This window comes from Siphateles boraxobius, unplaced genomic scaffold (assembly GCF_051911475.1).
Source record: "Siphateles boraxobius isolate OS27281-9 unplaced genomic scaffold, OSU_SipBor_1 55, whole genome shotgun sequence".
In the NCBI taxonomy this organism is placed as follows: Eukaryota; Metazoa; Chordata; class Actinopteri; order Cypriniformes; family Leuciscidae; genus Siphateles; species Siphateles boraxobius.
Window position 1 is genome coordinate 10,986,096 of NW_027509181.1, and position 22,754 is coordinate 11,008,849.

Sequence of the window (22,754 nt, forward strand, 5' to 3'; positions counted from 1 at the left end):
GGTTTATTTTCTTTGAATAACTGCGCATAAAACCCGCTTATTCTTTCATCAAGGTCATCTGTGGGATTTTGACGGAGTCGCGATGTCTGACGTCAATCAACCAGTGTTTCATTGTGGCAATGAACTCCTTAAGATCAAGTTTTCTAGGACTCTGCACTCAAATCCACACTTGGTTATCAGTAACGGTAAGTACCTGTGAATATTCACGCTGAGCAATAAGGCGGCGAAAGGGATCGAATCATGAATAAATCACCACAGACACAAAGTGAATGCGTTTGTGTTTATAGGCTATCATTAACAAATAATAATAAAATGGATTAACATTAGCCCATCTTAACCGAGAAAATGCAGAAGTTGATACAAATCGAGCCAATGAGTCGCTCAAAAAGCACAGCAGGTTTTACTGTGTATTTTTACTTAGCATACTATTTGTAATATTTTTGAAAGAAGTCTCTCATGCCTATTAAGCCTGCATTTATTTGATAAAAAATACAAAACAAAACATTATTATTGTGAAGTATTACAATTTAAAATAATGTTTTCCTATTACTTTTAATATAATTTATTTTTGTGATGGAAACCTGAATTTTCAGCATCATTATCTACTCCAGTCTGCATTGCATTACAATCTTGTGAAAACAGCACCCCAACTTCCTGCACCCCTGATGTTTTGCTTTTATTGTTTATAATTGTTAAAGTTTATGCTTGTAAATGAGGTCAAGAAGTGCATTTAAACTGGAAGAATAAATTGGTCATTTACTAGGCTACAATTAGTACTGTATGTCTTCCTTCATTGTGATGGTTTAATTTTTCCCTCTGTTACTGCAACACAAAGGTTATGAATATTTAAAGGTGTAAATGCTGTTTATTTTGCTGTTTGTTGCTGAACAACTTGTCAGTACATACAATTAGCAATTTACAAGAAACATTCTATAAAAATGTTTATTTCTGTCTATTTAGTAGTTCAATTTCGTTTTGCATTAATTTTCAGTTACTATTGTGTGTGAATGTGCTATAGTGCATTATCAACATCAAACATTAATGTAAAAAATGTTCAACTGATCTTTTCAGAGACAAAATGGACTGATTCACCCTCACAAAAGCAGTGTCAATGCATCAAAAGGAATCATGGGCCATCAATGCTACTGGGAATCCCTTTCAAAGAGTGCTTTGCTCAAAATTGGGTAAGATATTCTCTTAACAGTAGCCTAGATGTCATGTTACATATTTATCATTTGTTATCTTGACAGACTGGTTTATTCCCCTTTTTTTAAAGCTATGGTCATTTCCATTCAGGACATTTGAGTATATTAAATTTGTATAGATCTATCCCGTTATGTTGTATGTGAAATAAAACTGCGTAGTCTTCACTGTATAAATTAAATGGATTAATCCTTGTTTAAAGTTACAAAAGTTATTAAATCAATTTCAATGAGTGACTTTGTCATTTGTTAGATTAACATTAAAGGGATAGTTCACCCAAAAATGAAAATTCTGTCAGTAATTACTCACCCTCATGTTGTTCCAACCCCGTAAGAGTTTCGTTCATCTTCGGAACACAAAGTAAGATATTTTTGATGAAATCTGAGAGCTGGATCACTCCTCCATAGGCTTCTAAGGGATTGAAACTTGCCAGCCCAGAAAATGTATTAAAGACATTGTTAAAATAGTCCAAGTGACTACAGTGACTCAATCTTAAGTTTATCAAGTGACGTGAATACTTTTTGATAAAAATATTATAATATTATAATATTCATTTCCTTCTCTGTGGGCCTCGAGTCAGTTCACTAGTGTAATAGCGTAAGCTTCTGTTGTTGTGCGTCACACCCATCACACACATGACCAGCGTCGACCAATAGTGAGCCTATGTGTGACGTAGCACTAGGCTTGGGTATCGAGTATCGATTGGAACCGGGACTAGCTTTGCGATTTTCCCGGTATCGTTCAAAAGTTTAAATTTCGATTCCTAGTTTCGATTCACAGTCCACCGACCGGAAGAAGAAACCGCTGAACACCAACAAAGAAGCGTCCACTGGAAGTGTTGGCATAACCGAGCGAAGCAGCTCGAGAGTCGTCCTAATGCTGCTAATAGCTTGTCAAATTCGCGCCTACCGCGTCTAGTTAACATTCTGAATCCATTTGCGCGTCAAGAGCGAAATTGATGCACGTAAAAAAGGAGTATTCATGTCTATATAAACATAGACATTATAAACTGAAAAGCGGGCCTGTCCCCATTCGCGCCGCAGGAATTTTTTTCGTGCGTAACGCGTCTTTGCATTGAAATCACTCGCGACAGACGTTCTATTCGTGTCTGGTGTGAACGCAGCATCAAACCAAGGCATGGATATGTTCCAAAAGTGCTCTCGACGCCGTGGAGCACAGGTTACTTCCCTGGTTGCTCTCTGCTCGCCAGATGACGAAGGTTTTACAAGTTGTTTCTTATTGTTTATTTGCTATTCTGCACTAGGTTAGCCCATCAGTGGGAGCACGGTAACATGTTTAAGTACCTGCAGCATCATACACATGTGTTTTCATGAGGTTTTCAAAAATAATGCTCTCTTGAGGAAAGTGTACCCCTGTGAAAATATATTCATAATGTATAATATTTATATTCAAGTTCATAGATTTGATATTTATATTGTACTTGAAAACAACCCTGTGAGAAATTCATAGTAAAGTTCATAAAAAGTAAAAAGTTCATAGAATTCAAATTGATGGAGAAGGTTAGACTATTTCCTTCAGAAAGATCGTTGGTTAGCTAGCTCATTTAAAATATCCTAAACTCTTTTGACCCTGCCTCTTAAAAGAATCGGAATCGAGAATCGTTAGGAACCGGAATCGAAACAAGGAATCGAAATCGGAATAGTTCAAATTCAAACGATACCCAACCCTACGTAGCACTACGCAATCACACTACGTTAACTGACTAGAGGCCCACAGAGAATTGAATAGTTGAAATAAAGTTGTTATTTTTGTTTGTTTTTGAGAACACAAAGTATTCTCGTCGCTTGATAAAATTAAGATTGAGCCTATGTAGTCACTTGGACTATTTTAACGATGACTTTAATTAGAAATAGAAAAAATAGAAACCACCGCTCATCGGTCAAAAAAGTCTTGTAGAGAGGTGCTGCTACATTAAATCATTATGGAAAATTGTAAAAATACAGCAGCCGCACACTCAAACACTGTGCAAGATCAATTTATTAGCAAGCTTTCGGTCTTGCGACCTTCTTCAGGCCTGAAGAAGGTCGCAAGTTTCAATCCCTTAAGAAGCCTATGGAGGAGTGATCCAGCTCTCAGATTTAATCAAAAATATCTTAATTCGTGGTTTGAAGAAGAATGAAGGTCTTACGAGGTTTGAACAACACGAGGGTGAGAAATTACTGACAGAATTTTCATTTTTGGGTGACCTATCCCTTTAAGGACACAGAACAGCAGGTATATTAGGCTGCTGTCACTTTAAGAGCCGCACATATCCATATACTGTTACACGCTTGTTTTCTTTCTCAACTTTTTACGTTCTCACGACATCACCATCTGATTACTAAGGTACTTTTTTGTAATGAATTTGTCCGTTCAAGCACAAGATGATTTCTCTCTTGTGCTTGAGTATTTAAATGGGCAAGGTTTAAAAACGCTTGCAAATGATAAACTTTAGTGACGATGCAGCACTGTTCCGGGCGTCGTTCATGCTGGCCTCGGGCTATCGGGCAATCCTTAATGTTGAGGCCAGTCCTGTTTAGAAGCACAGTAATCACATGATGTTTTCCTGTAATAATGTGGGGAACCACTCATTATACATAAATCAATTCATGTTTTTTCTTGTACATATACATCAGGATTACCAAATGTTGGGTGATCAAGAATGAACCTCATTGGTTTTTGCACCTCACACAAGCATGCTTGAGCATCCGTTCACCATAACTGCGTTGATGATTGTGTATGATTTAAAAACCTAAATTAAATCTGTTCGTCATATAAATCAACTTTGTCAAAAAAAATAAAAAAAACGCTTGATTCATATAGATTTGTTTTACAATCTCTTTATGAACTTTTTGAAACGTCAAAGTGGTGATTGTGTAGACTGTCAATGGAGGGATAGAATCTTACAGATTTCATAAGTCTATTAATTTGTGTTCTGAAGATGAACAAAAGGTTTGGAACAACATGATGGTGAGTAAATGACAATTTTAATTTTTGGGTGAGAGATTCCTTTAAACCAGAGTTCTCTTACGAGAGGTTCTCTCTTATTGCGTAAGCTAGCTTACGCTACGGGTAAAGTCATCTTTGCTCGAGATATTGAAGCCAAAAATTATCCTTAATTTTGTATTTGTCAACGCAGTGCAGCAGCCAGCAGACCTAGAGCAGGCCATCTTGCGTGCTCATTGGCTGCCATGCGGCAACTGCTGCAGCCTACCACTGAGCCTCGCGCATGACGTCAAGTCCAATGAGGGCGCTTCGCGCCCTTACGCGTCATAGGGACCGCCACGTGATTTGCGCACTCTGCCTGGGACCGGACCATGCAGCCCTCGCCCTGGATGCGGGCGGCTGCGAGAATTGTGAAGCGCTTCCGCTGTCGACCCTGCGGGCTCGACTCGAGGCCTTCACACAGAACGCTGTCACTCCACCCTCTGCGCGCAGGACCGGGCAGGAAGAAGCGCCGTGCTCAGAGGATGCCGGAGTTTGTTGCCACAATGAAGTGCTCGCCAGAACTTTTCCGGCCGGCCTCACTATCTCCTTCTCCGCCCTTCCCGGACGCGCAGCTGTCGGCTTCGGCCCGCGCTGCCGCCGTCTCAGGGGACGAAGCTGAAGGAGGCCACACAGTGGACAGCTGTGCCATCCTGGCGTCGGACAGCGAGGAGTGGTCGAGTTCACATCACTCCGCCGCCTCATCCGTCCAGGAATCCAGCAGGACTCGGGCAGGCGTGGGCACCGAATTAATGCACCTCCTTTCCAAGGCCGTCGACCAACTCGGCCTCGAAATGGTCACCGCCGAAGGAGCCCGCACCAAACAGGCTCAACGGCTGTTTCCTGCACAGCCGCTGCCCCCCGCCCGTTTCCAGATCTGCACCATTTCTGCCGGAGCTGCATACTGAGCTGTCAAAATCGTGGAACGCACCATTCTCCGCGAGGCTCCACTCTGTCTCCTCGATGCTCTCCCGAGTGGACGGCGCCGTTGAGAAGGGATACACCTAAATACCCACAGTGGAAGAGGCGGTTGCAGCGCACCTTTGCCCGCCCTCTGCGAGATGGCGCTCAAACTCTGCCCTCCTGTCCAAAGCCTGCAGGACCACCTCAGCCCTTGTTGGCTGCGCTTTCACCACCGCCAGACAAGCTGCTTCCGCCCTGCACTCGATGGCCGTGCTCCAAATCCTTCAGGCCTATCTCCTCCGTGAGTGGGACAAGAAAAGCAAGGACCCAGCCGCCATTACGGATTTGAGGAGCGTGACAGATCTCTCCCTTCGCGCTACGAAATCTCCAGCACAGGCGATGGGCAGATGCATGGCCTCGCTTACCGTCACAGAGAGGCATCTCTGGCTGACGCTGGCGGATATGGGGAGGCAGAGCGGTCCGTGTTCCTCGACGCACCGCTCTACCCTTCCGGTCTCTTTGGCCCAGCAGTGAATGGGATCGTCGACCACTTCTCCGAAGTGCAGAAGACCACACAGGCCATGAACCTTTTCCTGCACGACACACTAGCCAGCGCCCAGCCTTAGCCTCCACAGTGTCGACAGGGCGGCCGGCCGCCCTAGATCAAGCTCCTCCGGACGCAGGCCACCTCCCCCCCCGGGGACCCCGCCCCATGGTTGTGCTGAAGCCTAAGCAGGGAAAGTCCTCCTAGCAACCCCAGTGAGGAAAAGACGCGCTGTTCTCGCTGCGGCCGGACCACCGTCAAAGCATCTCGTCCTGTCAGTCCCCTCAATGAAGGCTACTGCAGACATTCATATAGCAGCCAACGAGTCGGCAACACAGCCCGCTTGCCTGCACACTCAGAGAAATCTCAGAAAGAGCATAAATTCTGGCTCCGCTTGCAATAAATATCGCCAGGAAATGTTCCCCATTCCCTATAATCGGGTCATATCAAGTGGTACAGGCAGTTACAGCTGTCAGCGAGCCGCCGTAGCTGAGATCAGAGAGCGTGCGCGCCCCGCTCACGCCTCCGGGACAGTTTCCCGAGCGCGCGCAGCACGGCGAGCGGAACCCGGAGCCCATTCTGCCCCTAGCTACACATGTAGAAGCATGGCAGGCTATTCCAGGTGTGACAGATTGGGTGCTAAGCACAATAAATCAAGGCTATTTGCTTCAGTTCTGACAGCTCTGTCATCAAGATTTACACGCGCTATCTGTTAGCGCAGCGTGTCTTGAGTTCGGGCCAAATGACTCAACTCATCCTCAAGCCAAGACATGGTTATGTCCCTAAAGTGTTGGGCACCCCTTTCAGAGCGCAGGTCATTTCTCTTTTGGCTCTGCCAGCATGTAATATTGAGGGTGATGTGAATCTCCTCTGCCCCGTCAGGGCGCTTAGGGTTTACATTACGCGCTCCGCCTCTTTCAGGCGCTCGAAACAGCTCTTTGTCTCGTTCGGTGGGCGCACCAGGGGTCTCGCCGCCGCGAAACAGAGCCTGTCCAGATAGATAGTGGAAGCTATCACATCTGCTTATAAGTCTAAAGGTCTGCAATGCCCCTTGGGCATCAGGGCCCATTCCACCAGAGGCGTGGCCTCGTTGTGGGCTTGGTCCAGCGGAATTTCCATTCATGACATTTGTGAGGCGGCAGGCTGGGCCTCTCCGTCCACATTTGTTAGGTTTTATAATCTGGAAGTTACCGCCTTGCAGGCTAGACTTGTCAGTGTGAGCAGTGTGTTTATCCTGCCCAGATTATCATGCGCAGACTTCTCTCATGTGACGTTAGCTCTCCTGGTTGAGCTGCACTATATGGTGAATAGTTATATACCTCGGTTCACTCTAGAAGAGGGAATGAGTATTGCGTAACCTGACCATAGAAGCGCCACAAGCGTTTTTCGCTTCAGCTGATGATACCAGTGACGCAACCTATGAGCCTGGCTTTTATATGCTAAGCCACCCCCATTTTGGCGGGATATGACGCGTAAGGGCGCGAAACACCCTCATTGTACGTGGGGTCACGCGCGAGGCTCAGTGGTAGGCTGCAGCAGTTCCTGCGGGGCAGCCAATGAGCACCCAAGATGGCCTGCTCTAGGTCTGCTGGCTGCTGCACTGCGTTGACAGTAAATACAAAATTAAGGCTAATTTTTGGCTTCAATGTCTCGAGCAAAGATGACTTTACCCGTAGCGTAAGCTAGCTTACGCAATACTCGTTCCCTCTTCTAGAGAACCGAGGTTACGTTAGTAACCGAGTATCGATCTTCAACCCAGCTCCTGGGGGGACACTGTCCTGCTATGTTTATTTCCAACCTGCTTCCGCTCACCTACATGTTAATTTTTTTTGTAACTCATCCGTTTAGTTGATTAATATTTAAAGTTCTGCATAATTAACGGTGTGTCCACTTTTGAGTGACCGGTGGATTCCCGCTGCTATAGTCATCATTAGCCGTGTGTCTGCTGTCTGTTAGCCGTCACGTTAGCTCCGCTAATTTATCGTATTCGGGATTACTTCATACAATTTAATACACGCATTATACCTTTGGTCACGCCGTTGGATTCCGTCGTTGTCGAGTATGGAGAGAACAACAGTGGTGTATTTCCAGTTGTTTTCCTCGCATACACTAATGGATGTCCGACCATTTCGTTGCTTTTTAGAGTATACAGGCTACACTCGTTATGAGGTACCATTGCTCTTACGGAACAGATATGCTTATTTAACTTTTAAATGTTAAATAAAAAGTACCGTGACATGAAATCCTGCAGGTGCCAGAGCTTTCTCTCCGTCCATGCAATAGATGCATGCCCTTGAATGAGCGCGGATTTCTAGTGCATTTACTTGAACTTCTGAGGTAATATTTTTGGTTTAACCCATTTGAGAAATTGAGAGGCGGCCAAAATCAGATTTTAAAATCGACTGAACTGAATAAAGCTCTTCACGAACTTGACGTGCGATGACGCGCTGACTGATATGTATGCGCATGAATCACTGTCAAACGCACAAGCTCAGAGCAATATTGTAAGTTACTGCATGATAATACATTTTTAACTAGCAGAATAATGCATCACGATACACATAGTCTCACTTTTAGTTACGTATTTTAATTATTATATTATTTCGAAGGGCAAAAACATGAACTTTAACTATTGGCTTTACTTCTACATTCAGCTGTCACTTTAGCATGAGGCCATTAGCATAGCATTAGCACCTCAGCTCCACCCACGTCCCGCCTCTTTGCCCATTTTCTTTTTATCTGGGAGTGACAGATGACGCGCTGCCAAGATGGCAACGGTTGGCCCCGCCCACTTTAGGCTTCAAATACGCTCTCAGAAACCTACGGGTGACGTCACGGACACTACGTCCATATTTTTTTTACAGTCTATGGTTTCTATGTGTTGCCGTTTCGGATAGACCGTTAAAAGGATATTTTTTATTTATTTTTTTAGTGAATTTCTCACCCTTGTTCCAAACCAATAAGACTTTGTTTGATTTATCGAGGTTTATTCTTTCATGTAATGCAAACACATTTCAGGGTTTTTCCTGGGTCGGTGGTTCCCAACAGACCCGGTCATCCTTTCTTGCCCCAAAAAAGCTGTCTATATTAATAATGGATTTCATAGCTTCGTGAGAAAATCCTTCTTTGCTAGACCTGATAATTGTTTTGATATATAATCATATTGTAACCCAATAGTAGGATTTAACACCGGAAAAAGAAAAGGAGGAAAAATATCTTCTGGGGTCTGAGCACACCAAATACATAACATCATAATGGTACCTGGAGTCCCAGGTTTGGGGTCTCACACCTTGCATTAATCAAAACAAAAAAAAGATTAATAATTTTAAATGTGTGTCTGCACTTGTTTAAACGTCTATAGTCCTAAACTAGATAAATAATGTATAATAATTAAACAATGAATGAAAAAATGAATTAATGAATAATAAAGTGATTTAATGAATGAAACAATGAATTAATGAATAATAAAGTGAATTAATGAATGAAACAATGAATTAATGAATAATAAAGTGATTTAATGAATGAAACAATGAATTAATGAATAATAAAGTGAATTAATGAATGAAACAATGAATTAATGAATAATAAAGTGAATTAATGAATGAAGCAATTCAGTTTACTGAACAGTAACTGTATTCACTGAAATTTCTTTCACTTCAATTCAACTTGCACATATCACTTTGCACACATCACATGAGACTATTTTTGTCTTTTAATAATCACCACTTGAAAACAAAATATATTATTCATCAATGACAATTTAAATGAAAAAAAAAAATCAACGTGTATGTGTACACTGAAGTCTGAGTGCAATGCAATTGACTTGAGTTCAGTTTGTGTGACTGTAATTGACTCTGTTCCGTTCATGTGAATATGAAATTCAATTAGTTTGATTGTGACTCAGTTCAGTTTGTGTAGAAGTGTAATTGACTCTGTTCAGTTCGAGTGGAAGTGATTCAGTTCGTTTGAATGTGAATGTCTACTACAGTCTTTGCAGGAATGAACGAAATCGAAAGATTCGTTATCGTTCATTCCTGCAAAGACTGTAGTATACACGATTTTTCCTCTTGAAGGCAGAGTCCCCAGATGACGCAATTCCTCCGCAGTGGAATCCAGCGGTTCTTCCTTACTGCGCGAATCCAACACGATCAAAGAGCGTTGAAACAATCCCAACTAATACAATAAAACAGTTCAGACATCTATTTAGAAAAATATTGACGACTATGGATTAGATTAAAGATAGCCACACATGTGGCTCACATCAATCTCTTCAATGAGCTGGCGCGCATGTGACGTCAGCATCCATCACGAAATGCATTTAAAATTCATAACGTTTAAACTTAAAACATTATTCCTATTACATAAATGTGCAAACAGGTTTTACAGCCCCAAATCAGAAAAAGTTGGGACATTTTGTAAATGCTTTAAAATCAAGAATCTTTGATTTATTAATTCTAGTTTAACTTTTAACTGACAAAAGTACAACGAAAAGTTTTCCAATGTTTTCACTAACCAACATAATTGTATTTTTTAATTATGAACAAATTTTGATTTTGATGGCTGCAACACACCCCAAAAAAGTTGGGACAGAGACATGTTTACCAGTGTGTCACTTCACCTTTCCTTTTAATTACACTTTTTAATCATTTGGGAGTTGAGGAAACTAATTGTTGGAGTTTTGCTAGTGGAATATTTGCCCAATCTTGTCTGATACAAGACGGACGCTCAACAGTCTGTGGTCCTTGTTGCCTGATTCTCCTTTTCATGATGGGTCATACATTTTCCATAAGAGACATATCTGGACTGCAGTAAACAGGCAGGCACTTCCCTTCTATGGTGCAGAGTGTCTAGAAACCACTCAGTTTTAGCATGTGCAGAATGAGGCCTGGCATTGTCTTGCTTCCCAGGAAATATGTCATCTGGATGGCAGTTTATGTCTCTGTACAATCCAAATACATGCCTCCATGTCAATGTCACCTTCACAATAATGCAAGTTACCCATACCGTTTGCAATGATGCCCCTTAATACCAGCACAGATGTTTGCTTTTGCACCTGTCGCTGGTGAAAGTCTGGTTGGTCCATTTGTCTTTGGGACTGAGAACTCAGTGGCCATTTTCTCCTAAAAACAAGCTGAAACTTGAACTCATCTGACCACAGCACACATTTCCACTGTCTTCTAGACCATCTGAGATGAGGTCAGGCCCAGAGAACTCGCCGGCATCTCCACACAGAACTGATGTAAAGCTTTCTCCTTGCGTAACAGAGATTCAAGTGGCATTTCTTGATGCAGCATCAGACTGTGTTCAGTGAAAACGGTTTTCCAAATTACTCCTGAGCACATGTGGCTGTATTTAACAGATTAGCATGATGGTATCTTGTGCAATGCCATCTGAGGGCTCAAAGGTCACGCACATTCAACAGAGGTCTACTGCCTTACCCAACACAGACTGAGATTTCTCTGGATTCCCTGAATCTTGTGACAATATTATGTATGGAAGATAAGACATAAATTCTTTGCAATCTTGCATTGAGAAATGTGATTTTTTTTTAATTGTTTGACAATTCTCTCATGATATTTGGCACAAAGTGATGAGCCATGACCCATCTTTGCTTAAAAAGACTGAAGCACTTTTACACCCAAACATGATACCCTCAACTATTACCAATTCACCTGCTCATTGTGGACTGTTTCAAAAGAGTTGGATAATCTAATTTGGAAAATCTTTTCACTTTTATTTGGTCTCTGTCCCAACTTTTTTGGGGTGTGTTGCAGCCATCAAAATCAAAATGTGTTCATATTTACAAAATAGAATTTTGTTGGTCAGTGAGAACATTGGAAAACTTTTTTTTGATACTTTTGTCAGTTAAAAAAAGTTTAAATAGAATTAACAAATCACAGATTCTTGATTTTAATGCATTTTACAAAATGTCCCAACTTTTTCTGATTTGGGGTTGTAACAAGTATACTACTACAGCATAAACGCTTTACATGTGTTCTATTGCACACTTTATACTTTAAACAGCATTAACCATCCTCATTTTCTTATATGAACAAACACAGACTTCTTAAACATTATTTATAAAAATATGAAACAATTGTGACTTACCTAATGCAATAAAACATTTCAGACATCTATTTAGAAAAATATTGACGACAATGGATTAGATTAACAATAGCCACACATAGCTCACATCTCTCTCTTCAATGAGCTGGCACACATGTGACGTAATTCTTTATTTTCATCCCTCAGAATAAGTAAAACAGTAAAACGTATGTCTGAATTTCATGCTTAGGCAAGGAAAAATATAAAAACAAAAAAAACAAAAAAAAATCACACATGTAAATACATAGGAACACAGCCTCAATTAATTGGGTGGGTTACAATATCACTATTAAAAAGCAGAGTCAAAAAAGTAGCATTAAAGTGTGTATGTGTGTATAGATAGATAGATAGATAGATAGATAGATAGATAGATCTCAAATAACAATAAACCCATTATTAATTACATTAGTAATAGCAGTCGATTTTCGCAGAATTTTCATTTTTGGGTGAACTAACCCTTTAATAGTGGGCCCACAGCTGCTTACCAGAACTATTTGAGTAAGACTATAATAACGCAAGTTAGCCGGAGACCTACGCAATATAAAAGTCAAAACTACATATTTTACATGTACATGTTTCAACTACAACACCCGGTAGAAAATATATATTCATCAATATTTAATCGTACTTACAGGTTGTGATTCAGAGGAGCAAGCTGGTCCAAATAAACTGGGTACTGACTAGGGGTGTGTGACATGCTTAGCTCACGAAAGGAGACAAGATTTTTTTCACAGTATTTATAATTCTTTATCCTTTATAAAAAAATGATGAAATGCATGACTAGAAAAATAGTCTGTTGTGCATTTGAAATGTTGTAACTAATCATCTTGTATTGAATGTCATTTCAGTTCTACTTTCCGAGTATGAATTATCATATGCAGTAAAAGACGACAATACTCAAGCACTGTAAAAGGTTTTGCCACAAACTCAACTGACTGGCTTCTCTCCTGTGTGATTTCAAACGAGTCTCTTCAGACCTTAGAACTTTACATGATATATGAGCTTCTACAACTTTTGACATCCTAACTTAACTCCTTTCCACAAATTCATCAGAAATAAAAACAATATAAATAAAAATGAACGTTCTCTTAGCCTTAAAGCCCTTTCACACCGTACGCGTAATGAAAAAGCAAAACGGAAAACCGAATAGTTCGCGTCAAAACCATTCACATCAGCCACGACGCGAATTTGCGACGCTCAGAGCTTCAACATTCCAAAACATTCAAGCCGACAGCTGAGTAAACAGACACTTTATCATCATCATCATCCAGTGAATACGAGCTTTTCATTTTCTTTAAAAGACAGAAAAGAAGCTTTTGTGTGCACCCAATCTTAAAGAACAGAGAGTCTGAAGGGGAGTATGCTAATCTTGTAAAGGAGCTAAAACTTTACCACAAAGAACCGGCCAAAGTAAGGATTATGCATTAAACATTTTAATTGTTTATTAATAAACTAGTGTTTTCTGTCAGTTTTCGGTATGAGACACACTCCAGTTCACGTGCCGGCGCCTCCGTGTCCTAATTATATTGTCTAGCCTACTATATTTGCTTCTTATTTATTAATCCAGGCAATTTGTTGATGAAACATTGATTAAAATTAAGATACAATTTATACAAAACGAAATTCACTTTAAAGAAAGGCTTTCTACAAAACAAAACTTAAGTGGCCAAAATTATGTCTGACCCATTCCAAATGTTTTCAATATATTGGGCACTTATGATCCTATCTTACTCATCTCATACGGTTCCCTTTTCATATAGCTAATCAACGTAGATGAAATTAAAAAAATAACATTATATTATTTAAACATATATATGAAACGTATGTTTAAGTTTTTTAACTTGTATATAAGCGTCACCCAGCTCTGCTTTACTCACATGCTCTGGTGTGTGGCCTATACATGCATGCAAAAATATGAAACGCACAACCATGAATGTTGAAAATATTCAAAATCAATTATTTCCCTCCTAGTCAAAAATATTATAAATCATCTGCACGCACTTCAACTCACTGGAGACACCAACTATCCCAGCTATTATATTCCATGCCTCGTTCTTTTGTAACTGGTCCCTATAAGCAAACAACGTCATGTCATAAATGATAGGGTATGCGTGCGTTGAGATGCGGAAAAGGCAATATAAAAATGCTGTCATTATAAAAGGTTTCTAGTTGCAATGTATTGCTTGTTTTTAGTTTACATTTCATATTGTGATACTTCTCTTCTCTCGCACATAATGCTGCTACGCCAGAGCGGTCAAAGCGTCAACAAGCTTCACCTTTGTTTCCTTGTATGTGATTGGCTGAAGCCTTTTCTGTCGCCGCAAAACTAAAAAAAAAATGGACATCGAAGCGAAAAAAATAATTAGTTTTTACGCCGCAGCACATTCACGTTCGGTGTGGAAGCACTCATTACACAAACAGCTGATCAAAAAATAAAACCATCGCGCGAATTATTCGTGCGTCAACATCGCGTCCAGTGTGAAAGGACCTTTAAGTGCAAACAATAAGTGCAATCATAATCTAAAATCGATTCCTCCATCCTCATTTTCTTTACTTGCACCCTTCCCTCGCATCCTACAGGGGGAGGAGCTGAGACGCGAGGAAAGGAAACAAGGATGCACAAATAAGAAATGAGAATCACCCATTGAGTTAAGAGAAGGTTACAATTACACAGCCCAGCCTAAGATGGCATGTGTCAGGGAGCCCCTTTAAAAATGTGGGGTATTGAAATCTCGTTTAAATGCGCACTCGCATTTTACTTGCGTGATCGCTTACTGTGTTTAGGGAGTGGCTCGTGTTGGATGATCTAGATGGGATTGAAGCGACCGTTATCCAACTGAATTAAATGGTTTATATTTCTATAAGAAGCAAAACGACAGCGGAGGCGTAATTTCAGCGTTGTGTAAACGGTGGCATATTCTATCCTAATTTCAATATTATGGATGGACAACGTAGAACGCAGGCATTATGCAAATGTGTTACCCATTGATGTGTAGCCGTAAAGGTGCTCTATGTAACTCTTTTTTTTTACTCTACTAAAGCAGAAAAATACCATATGTTTGCAGATATTTAAGAAACATGCTATGTTCACATTCTCGAAAAAACACTTACAGACAGTTATTTTACTTATTGTTTTACACGTTCTGTGTTGTCAGTCGGGTTTTGTTTTGGTCTGTGTGATCTCGCCCATTGCCTGTTCACCCAATTGTATTTCGACACACATTATGCCGTTAATAACACCGTGGTCTGCTTTTGTGTGTATATACTAGAGATGCTCCGATCTGTTTTTTTGCAGCCGATTACAGATTTTTTTGTTGCAAAAATTTCTACAGATCGATAGTCTGATAACTATCTTGATCATTCAAGCTTTATAGAAGTAATAATTAATCTGTTGAATGACAAGAGTTTTTTTTTCAGATAACACCACAGACATTATTTACAGTAATGCTATAGATTGTTTTAATCGAGAATCAAATAAGCACAACAAATATAAATTTTACAATGAAGATTTTAATTGCCCTTTAAAAATAGGGCTTATGAGGGCTTATGCAAAACACTATTCATATAAGGATACTCTGGTTTATTAAAGAGCCTACAAGATTTAATGTCAAACTGAACATAATTACAACCCATAAGGTATAACTACACATTGTTCAATATGTAACTGAGGACAAAAACAAATAGAAAATATAGCTGTGAGCAGCGATGACTGCCCCAAGCCGGTGGCACCACCACCCCGGAGCCTTTAGGGTAACTGTGCAGGAAGGGCAACATGAAATTAAAGGATTAGTTCACTTTTTAAAAAACTTTTGCTGATAATTTACTCACCCCCATGTCATCCAAGATGGCCATGTCTTTCTTTCTTCAGTCGAAAAGAAATTAAGGTTTTTGATGAAAACATTCTAGAATTTTTCTCCGTATAATGGACTTCACTGGGTACCAAACGGTCCAAGGTCCAAATGACAGTTTCAGTGCAGCTTCAAATGGCTTTAAACGACACCAGACGATGCATAAGGGTCTTATCTAGCGAAATGATCGGTCATTTCAAAAATAAATAAAAAAGTTTAAGTTTTATAATGCGCAAATGCTTGCCTTGCTCTGTTCTGTGATGCGTGTTCGTGACTCTCCTGTTCCAACGAAATGACTGGGAGAAAAGAGCGATGAAAAATAAAACTGTTGTCAGTCAACTTCAAATATGTTATTCAAATTTATTGAAGAGACAATGCCTAATACAGTTCCTGTCCTTTAATGCAGGCCAAAACACACCGCATTGGAAGGGTTAAACTCTTGCTAGACTGTGTAACTAGGGCTGGGTATCGTAACAAAATTTTCGATAACAATACCGATACCTTTGTTTCGATACCGGTTCCTGAACGATACTTTTTTCGATACCATTTTTATGAAACCAGTTTTAACAATTTAATATTTAGGGGTGCACCGATCCGATACTCCGCATCGGTATCGGCTCCGATACTGCCATTTTTGCCAGATCGGGTATCGACCAGACGAGGCCGATCCAAATCCGATATTGTGCGTATACTATTCTGTGTTATTGTTAAGCCCCACAAAAGCACCAAAAACATTATAAAGCACCATAAAGTTTTTGTGCACTATATTACAAGTGTTCTGAAGCCATTATAGCATAATGTGAGATAGAAATGAACATTTAAGTCATTAAATTCAAGATCACGTAAACGTTTCCCTCCGCGGCGGCTGTCAGTCATTCTTCACTCAGTATTCAGCGTCGCGTTCGGTTACGACAGTCAACATGATGAAACCCTCTCCAAGATGATTCAATGTTACTATTATTATACTTGATCTGTAGATAAAGCTCTATGGTTTCGCATAAAACAACTGTTTTGTTGGACTTTATTGCTGTAACTTAATCATGTTTCTACCGGGTGTCTGTTAGATCACAACACTAGAGTACAGTCCACTATAATTGTTCTTCACGCGCACAGTAACTAACTAAAAGTTAGTAGTAACTAAAATTTAAAACTGTTAAAAGAAAGGCTCAATAAACTATTGCATAGATAGAGACAGTATAATACACTACGCATCAATATGTCTTTCGTTTGTGCTTTGAACTTTTCAATACGGACTCGACGCGCTGCGTGCTGTGACTCCGCGTTGCTTGAAGCGCATCATTTTGCGCTCGGTATGCGCATAAGCGCTTTGTGCCGCACTATATTGCAGCCTTTCATAATACAGTGACGCAATGAAAGATTATTAATGGGCTTTCTTGTTCTTTCCTATCTATCATATGTTGCTGCCTCATTAAACAGCTTTGCTATACATTTAAAACATGTCTCAATTGTATAGTAGCCTATAGCTATATATAAAATGTATCCTTTTGATTTTTGTTAACTTGTTTTTTATGAATGTATTTTACAATACAAAGAGCAATGTGTAACGTTTTACCAGATTTAGTGTTACACTTATTGTCTCTTATTTGTATTTTTCACTAGATGTTCAGATTTTATACAATTATTTTGGACTTATGATTTTTCTAGACTAAATTTTACTGCTGAATTATCCACTAATCTAGTTTATAAAAGCATTTTTCATAGATTATGATCATATATTTTTTGGATTTGTTTTTCTTTATAATGAAGTTGTCTGTATTAAGTAGATTGTGTTTAACACACAAAAGAGTAATTATCAGTTCAACACACAGAGTTATATAAATTCTACTTAATTTAAAAAAACTGTGTTGGTATCGGATCGGTATCGGTCGATACTCAGAATTTTTGGTATCGGATCGATTCTGAAAAAAGTGGTATCGGTGCATCCCTAATAATATTACCTGAAAAAAAACTTTTATTTTTTCAGTTTGTTGACTTTTTTACATTCATATTTTGAGTCTGTAAAAAAGCACCAATGCTAACGTTTTCTATGTTTCCTAATCATTTAACAACATGTATTCTTTATAGGCTTGGGCGGTATCCAAATTTTGATACCGTCAAACCTCCTCCCTATTTTACCGGGGTATACGGTATTACCATGACTAATTAAAAATTATGACATAAGGCTCAGACAGCGTCACCAAACTGTTGGCTTGTGCCTACACCGTTCAGAAACTGAATACCAGATCGGGCAAAAAAAAAAAAAAAAAAAAAATCAAGGCCAACCCGTGCACGTTGTGTCTGATCCCGGCTGACGGCATTAAATGTAATATGAGCCGGAGCCCTATTTAGACTCGACTATTTTTAATACGTGTGCCGTTATTATATGGTTGCGCCAAATAATTTTTTAACCCAGGGGCTGAGGGGGTGGTAGATATAAATACTATTTATAAATGAGCAAAAATGGGACACTTAATAATATTTAATTATTTTAATTATGACAATTGTAATGATTTTATTAATTAATTGAAATTAAATTAACAAGCAACAAGCAAGAAGTGCATTTGTAAATCCGGTGACACGCGTCCATTGATTTTTATTAATACAACTCTTCTGTCAGTGCTGCAAAGATTAAGTTGACGATCGCCATCTCCTAGTGAACGCGCATATATAGAGAGAAATGCAAATCATGGATTACATAATCAGAGAGTAGGCTAGCCTATTTCTTTTCGTTTTGAATAGTTTCGTTTAATTTGATGATCGCCATTTCCGTATAGAACGCGCATAGAGAGAAATGCACATCATGGATTAAATAATCAGCGAGTGGCCTATTTCTTTTCGTTTTGAATTGTTTCGTTTAATGAAATTTCAAGTCTGTGAGACATGCACTGAGTTTCGGTTAATTTATGATGAGATTTCAATGCAAGTGACCGCGGCGCGCCAGCGCACGATCATGTCATGATTGTTGTCTGCTATATTTGATTCTTAGTTATTAAATCCAGGCAATTGGTTGATAAAAAAATGCTTATTTAATGAACTCGGGGCAAAATGCATCCTCGCAGCAGTGATTGGGGGGTTGTTTCGGAGATGCGACATTAGGTTAGAGGTGTTTCCATCTCTCGCGGTCACCTTTTTTATTGCAACATTTACAAATTGCCTCGTCAGTATTTACCGCCGCTCCCTTCTCTCTCTCTCTCTTTCTCCTCCACACTCACTTGATGACAACTACATAAGCATTTTTAGGCATTGAATAAATTATATTTATATATTATATATAAGTGCCGGTAATGACGGTATTGAAACTGATACCGTTGCTATTTTAAGACCCCGCGGTATATGATATTACCGAAATACCGCCCAACCCTAATTCTTTACTTCAATGAGCTCATTGTTTCTGCCTTAACTTAATGCATTGTTTTACATTGAAACTGAATGAAAATTTATTGAAATGCATTACACACAGTCACCCCTGATAACAGAGCACTTTAAATTGTAATTTAGACGCATGCATTTTCTGTAAAGCTGCTTTGAAACGATATACATTGTGAAAAATGCTATACAAATAAATGTGAATTGAATTAAATCTAGGCTACTGGGGGGCGGTATATGCCTCACGCTCAGCACACATGAAGCTTGCCACAACTGGCAAAAGTACCCTAATGATTATGGATGTGTCGGGGAAACGATAGCAAGGAGAAATTTTAATTGTTTATTAATGAACAAGTGTTTACAGTGTGTTGGCAGCAGAGATGATTATTGCGATGCTGACTCGTCATTCCTGCTAGTGCTGTAGCGGCGCGTCGATGACGTCGACGCTTCGACGTCAAAATTACGTCGACGCCATATTTTTGCGTCGACACTTCATTTATTTTTTGCACCGTTTCCGGCAGTACAGCTCGCCACCACATATGGGAGACCAAAACATTGCAGAATGAAGGACGAAGACAACTAGAAGTGAATGTGCTTTCCATTAAAATAATCACACACAGTAAACAAACCCTTAACAAAAAAAACTTTGCAATTTAGACGCGCAAACTGGGTGCCGGTGCGGTGAGACGTACATGCTCGGGCAGATTCGGCTTGAAGTCGTTCATCCTCGGTTGCGGCGCCGCGCGCGCTGTTACAAAAGCCGTGCACACAGCCAAGCGAAATGGGGTCTTGCCGGTCTTGCACACCCAACGTGTCATTTTTGCCCTGCGCACCTTCGCGCTCGTGCGGACGCGTCTAGTTTCAACAAGGCTTTACTCCATGTCAGCGTGCGCTCTGACCGGTAAAGGGGCACACAGACAGACCTCTCCCGAATCATCTCCAGCAGTAGCAGCCTCCGAAGCACCACAACTCTGCCTACGTTTCCCTCGTAAGCTGATATTAGTATTTAAACATTCTCTATGATAAAAAATGTTTGTAAAAAATATTTTAATAACATGTTTTTGGCGGTTATAGAGTTCTAATGACGGTGTTCATATTCATAACATTAGACTAACGTTAGCCAGCTTACAGTATCATGATTCAGTACACTAGTTAGTATTTATTTGAGATGCATTGTTTTTTTATTAATCGAGCATACTAATCGATAAAATAATCGGCCAACTAATCGTTTAGTTAATAATCGTTTACCCCAGCCCTAATTCCTGCACTAGTGAACGTGCGAGCGCCTATATGGATTAGGTAATCAAACTATTTATTTCTAATTGTTTCATTTAAAAGTAAATATATTTTGGCCGTATATAGGACTATTTCTCATGTCTGCGAGGAAAGTATCCTATATGCTGAGTTTTGGTTCATTTGTGACGCGCTCCAGTTCTTGCAGTCGAAGACGGATAAACTTTCTACTCAAGTGTAGGCTATCTGTGCGCTTTTAAGTGCCTTATCAGATTTACCGTGTTGCCGGTCCTGGCAGCAATTATCTTGTCGAAAATATTGCAACGCGTGCTTCTGGCATGCATAGATAGGTAAACTTTTGATCATTTCCACATATTTTCTATCTATCTGGGTTGGGACGCTTACACACACACACACACACACACACACACACACACACACACACACACACACACACACACACACACTACAGCCTCACGAGCCACGTCTCTGGGCATCCGCATAAACTAGTGTTTTTCTGCCAGAGCCAATCATGCTGCATGCTTTTGTTTCACTGACATTGACGAGATTAAGCACTTAGGTACTGAAACTTGGTACCGAAAAACAAGACGTTTCGATACTCTGTAGTATCGAGGCAATTCGGTCGGTACCTAAAAAGTACCGCACCCTGTACCCAGCCCTATGTGTAACGGAGTCACTTACTCAGTCACTTTTAACTTTTTAAAAGAATCCCTTAATTTTTTTTAGAATTAAGTTACTTACATTTTAGATGTAATATTGACGGTTTTTGTTTTGTTTCAGCAATGAAAACCGTTCCAAAAATAGTTCACAGCAGAACCATCCCACATCTCACAACAACACTCAGCCGTGTTTTCTCATTACTGAATGATTCAGCATTTTGAACAAATCGGTTGATTCAAAGATTCAATTTAACCATTCATTGACGTATCTCATTCTTGAATTAATCAGTTGTTTTAACGAATCATTTGTTTGAATGAATTAATCACTCGCTCATTAAGATGGTCGCCGGCCGCCACCTGCCGGCGGTTTAAGGTTATGTTTAAAAGTATAATACTTTCCAATGTTTTCTCAGTCAGTACATCACTAGAGCAGTGGTTTTCAAACTTTTAATTGACACGACCCATAGGCCTATTCTTAAGCCAAACATAAGGATACTTACATAAAATCGTTTAAAACACTTGTGCACAGATGGCACAAATTCAGCTCAGCACTTTTCTTAACCGCTTTTGATGCACGTGCACTGGCTGATCCTTGAAGTGATAACAACGCAAAGTTGATTCTGCACTAATTTGATCTAGCTATATACAGGGATGCTAATTAACCGTCTAACCATGAACCATCGTAAGAATTTTAACCAATTAATAGCCTACTATCGTCTGCTGCATGATTAATACATACACTAAAAATACCACAACAAATCCTTTAAATTGAATATTCAGAACAAGATTAAAAAACTATTAACAAGCCAAAACTAAATTTAAAGTGAAAGTATGCGGCCTTCAAAATGTTTTAACATTCGCAATGTATTTGGATGGTAAAAAATTCTTTATTATAGGCTTTGGAGTTCACTCCCAATATCGAGGGAAAAAAATCATCCTCTTCACATGGGCTAAAATGTGCTTGGAAACATCACACTGGAGCGGTGCTTTCTGTGAAGGGTACGAATTGTACTACTTACTATTTAAACAGAGCAGTGTAATTTTTATATGTTAGGTTGACTATTTTATTATATTTTATTACGGCTATAATGAACAGGCTGCGATGTCAAGATTGCAATACTGGAATATGGTGTGTGTGTGAGGCGCAATCGAACAGTGGAAACATGAAAACGTACTCCGTCCGTCGTTTAGTTCATACAGGATGACATTCAAACTGCAAAGTGTTTACTTACATCCGTGTACATGCGCAATAAAACACAACATTGTGCTTTTGTCAAACTTTAACCTACAACACACAGTTTAAAAGCAAAAAAATATTTATCCAACCCCTTTTAAAAAGTCTGTGGGTGCCATCTTTTGGACATTCATCGTATTGCATTGGTTTTCATTTCTTGTCCTCAAATAGTGCACTAATTTAAGTTACACATTCTACATTGATTAAAATAGAAAATCAAATGTGTTTTTAATGGTAGTATTATTTTATGAAGAAATAAATTATTTATAATTCAGATAAGGATCAAGTTATTGTTAATTAAGGAAAACAAATATATTGATCTGAAATATAGCACATTCATTTTAAATTAATTCAGCTTCAATTACCAAACATACAATCTTAATTTAATTTAAAACAAACAATAAATGTAAAAGATAGGGGTTCTATGCATTTTGTAATTTAAAAAAAAAATATATCCATAAAGTCTTATGCAAAAAGACAAGGCCTTAGTTTCACTTTAAAATTAGTCCTGCATTAAAAGGATAAAGAAATCTCTAAGTCAAGGCTGCACGGGCGTTCATCACGGTGAGGAGCAAGCAGAACAAAGCTTTTAGTTCATTCCTACTTCCATAGGAATTAATTGAAAACGCTTGCATACTTTCACTTATATTAGC

At 39.4% G+C, this 22,754-nt stretch overlaps 1 protein-coding gene across 1 annotated transcript in view; it reads left to right on the forward strand.

Annotated features, from left to right (window-relative positions):
* Positions 1 to 22,754, forward strand: part of LOC143714532 (uncharacterized) — a 29,872-nt gene that overhangs the window by 437 nt on the left and 6,681 nt on the right. Inside the window, exons 2-3 of the mRNA XM_077205765.1 lie at positions 54 to 185; positions 1,072 to 1,184. Coding sequence (XP_077061880.1) covers positions 54 to 185; positions 1,072 to 1,184 — 245 coding nt within the window. The remainder of the gene's footprint in view (positions 1 to 53; positions 186 to 1,071; positions 1,185 to 22,754) is intronic.